Genomic DNA, 3,494 nt, shown 5'->3' on the forward strand with positions numbered 1-3,494 from the left:
GGGAACCAAGGATAGGGGGGGGGAACCAAGGGATAGGGGGGGAAACCAAGGGAAGGGGGGAACCAAGGATAGGTGGGGGGGAATCCAAGGGATAGGGGGGGGAACCAAGGGATAGGGGGGGGGGGGAACCAAGGGATACGGAGGGGGGAACCAAGGGACAGGGGGGGACCAAGGGACAGGAGGGGGGGAACCAAGGGATAAGGGGGGGACCAACATGGAGGGGCCAGCGTAGGGAGGGGGAACCAAGGGACAGGAGGGGGGAACCAAGGGACAGCAAGGGGGGGGTAACCAAGGGACAGGAGGGGGGGGGAACCAAGGGACAGGAGGGGAACCAAGGGACAGGGGGACCTAGTCAGTCTTCAGCCCATATCCTCCTCTCCCTCCTCTTCAAACTCCCCCTCCTCCTCAGCAGTGGCATCCTGGTACTGTTGGTACTCAGACACCAGGTCATTCATGTTGCTCTCAGCCTCAGTGAACTCCATCTCGTCCATGCCCTCCCCGGTGTACCAGTGCAGGAAGGCCTTACGACGGAACATGGCWGTGAACTGCTCAGAGATACGCTTGAACAGCTCCTGGATGGCCGTGCTGTTGCCGATGAAGGTGGCGGACATCTTGAGGCCGCGGGGTGGGATGTCGCAGACAGCCGTCTTCACGTTGTTGGGGATCCATTCCACAAAGTAGCTGCTGTTCTTGTTCTGGACGTTCAGCATCTGCTCGTCCACYTCCTTCATGGACATGCGGCCTCGGAAGATGGCGGCCACGGTGAGGTAACGACCATGGCGGGGGTCGCAGGCGGCCATCATGTTCTTAGCATCAAACATCTGCTGGGTGAGCTCGGGGACAGTCAGGGCACGGTACTGCTGGCTGCCTCTGCTGGTGAGGGGGGCGAAGCCAGGCATGAAGAAGTGCAAGCGGGGGAAGGGGACCATGTTGACGGCTAGCTTACGCAGGTCAGCATTCAGCTGGCCAGGGAACCTCAGGCAGGTAGTGACTCCACTCATGGTGGCTGACACCAGGTGGTTTAGATCACCATATGTTGGGGTGGTCAGCTTCAGGGTACGGAAGCAGATATCATACAAGGCTTCATTGTCTATGCAATAGGTTTCATCGGTGTTCTCTACAAGCTGGTGAACGGAGAGGGTAGCATTGTAAGGCTCAACAACAGTGTCCGATACTTTGGGAGAGGGCACCACRCTAAAGGTGTTCATGATTCGGTCTGGGTATTCTTCACGKATTTTGCTGATCAGTAGAGTTCCCATGCCAGATCCTGTGCCTCCACCCAGGGAGTGAGTGAGTTGGAATCCCTGTAGACAGTCACAGCTCTCAGCCTCTTTCCTCACCACATCCAGAACAGAGTCCACCAGCTCTGCTCCCTCTGTGTAGTGGCCTTTAGCCCAGTTGTTACCAGCACCACTCTGCCCTGTGAGCAGAAAAAAAAACCACAACAATTAAATGTTAGACATTTTCAATAGTCATTTAGAGGTAGAGGCCACTCGGACATTTCCCCCCAACTTGCTAGTTGAAGTTTTTTGTGTTGTATGACCTGAGTGATTAGGCTACACATTGAACATATTGACAGATGATATCTACCCTAGCTAGCTAGTAGTTTAGCCAACGTTACTTATTTACACTTACAAAATCCACTTACCAAAGACAAAGTTATCTGGCCTAAATATTTGTCCAAATGGTCCGGACCGAACTGAATCCATGGTGCCTGGCTCCAGATCCACCAGGATGGCTCTGGGGACATATTTTCCTCCTGTTGTTGGGGACACAAATACAATAGAATCCATGTCAGATAGTCAAACTACAAAGCTCCCAAGTTACATTATGTACTCTGCTGATGAAGTTTTATTTGTTGTGTGTTTTTACCGACCAGTTGCTTCGTTGTAGTAGACATTTATTCTCTCCAGYTGAAGGTCRCTGTCCCCATGGTATGTCCCGGTTGGATCTATTCCATGTTCATCACTAATCACCTCCCAAAACTAATACAAAAAGAAAATCAGTTGGCTACGTTAGTTAGCTTGGACGGTGGCAAACTGAACAGACATAGCTAGCTAATTTTAATCAATGTGGCAAACTTGGTAGCTAGCTAACACTTGTGATTAGCAAACTAATGTTTGCTAGCTAGCAAGGTCAAATAACCGTGAAACCGTTAACTAAGTTGATGTTAGCGCGGCCTTTAGCTAACACATTATTAGCAAACACAGATCGCTACATTACCCACCTTGGCGCGCATCTGATTTCCACATTGACCCGCTTGTAGGTGAACAATTTCCCTCATTGTTACTATATGTGACGATAAATAGTCGTGAAAATATTKAATTAAATGGTTGCTAAATCTATCAACCACCAGACCGATCGTTGTCTTTTCTGTAACTAACGGTTGATCAGAGCGTTGCTTTAAAAAAAAAAAAAAAAATAATAATAATTTCTAGACAGGCTATTGGTTACTTGAACCATGCGTCATATTTTAAAATGAAAAAAGGGGTCATACTATTGGTTATTTCAAAAGATGCAGTTAATGTTATTGGTGCTCATGCATGAACCGTGTACGCGTGGTCAATAAGGAGGGGATTCGATGAACCTGGCCTGGGCGCCCGTGTTAGGTGTGATTTGCACCGGTTGAAATCTGATTCCATTCGTTTTGGAAGAGAGCTGCTCCCGGWTGTGAGCCGGGTGCCCCATTCAAAGCGAAGTCTACTCAAAATAAAAGTGATGTAATTAGCACGTGGAGTAATGAGTAGGATTCTGTGTTTTCACATATATTCAAACATATATTTAATGGAAAAGCGATGTTGTATGTTTGTGGACGATGCACCAAGGTTGCGCTCCGCTCTCCCCGCTTTTGCCCGTTCACGTCACCAGCCATAGGCCAGTAGCCTTTATCTAACATTTCAAACCTTGCTACTCCTTGTCATTGCCGAAAGGCCAGTGTCTTTGGCCATCTCAACATTCAATATGAGCATTTAAGTTAACAACATTCATATTTTCCATGACAACATTATGAAACATGTGGTGCGTGCAAATTTTGGCGCAATATAGAATTATAATTTTAAGAACAACACACAATACCGTTACGACCTGCTGTCAATGCAAGAGCATGTTGTTCAAAGTGACTACTGTAGCCAGAGAGGAATCCACAATGAGAGAAATAATGATACGGAAAAATATTATCCTACAAGATTCAATCGAGCTACGTTTGCTTCAGTTACATCCGATGAACGAGAGGAAAGACACGCAAAACGGGCACCTGTCGTCATTCCTGTCATCATGACTTACACATTTTTACACATTTTGTTATGCTCATTTCAATTATATTATTTGGCCCTCTCTTATTAAGAGRTGGAGTCCAGACAGGCTACTTTAGGAGACTTTATGAATGGACATATTGATAATTAGCGCAAACACACATTCGCGCGCACAGTAAAATGACCCATTTATCAAAGCGCACCTCGGACAAACACAAATCRCATTTCTTCTTTCCTAAAAAC

At 47.4% G+C, this 3,494-nt stretch overlaps 1 protein-coding gene across 1 annotated transcript; it reads right to left on the reverse strand.

Annotated features, from left to right (window-relative positions):
• Nucleotides 1–309: 309 nt before the first annotated feature.
• Nucleotides 310–2,404, reverse strand: LOC112076823 (tubulin beta-4B chain-like). The gene is made up of 4 exons (XM_024143492.2): nucleotides 2,228–2,404; nucleotides 1,877–1,985; nucleotides 1,649–1,759; nucleotides 310–1,420 (listed from the first exon to the last, which is right to left on the reverse strand). Exons 1-4 carry the CDS (start codon nucleotides 2,282–2,284, stop codon nucleotides 360–362), a joined length of 1,338 nt encoding a protein of 445 aa, XP_023999260.1. The 5' UTR covers nucleotides 2,285–2,404; the 3' UTR covers nucleotides 310–359.
• Between the last annotated feature and the right edge of the window lie 1,090 nt (nucleotides 2,405–3,494).

This window comes from Salvelinus sp. IW2-2015, unplaced genomic scaffold, assembly GCF_002910315.2.
Source record: "Salvelinus sp. IW2-2015 unplaced genomic scaffold, ASM291031v2 Un_scaffold4068, whole genome shotgun sequence".
NCBI lineage: Eukaryota > Metazoa > Chordata > Actinopteri > Salmoniformes > Salmonidae > Salvelinus > Salvelinus sp. IW2-2015.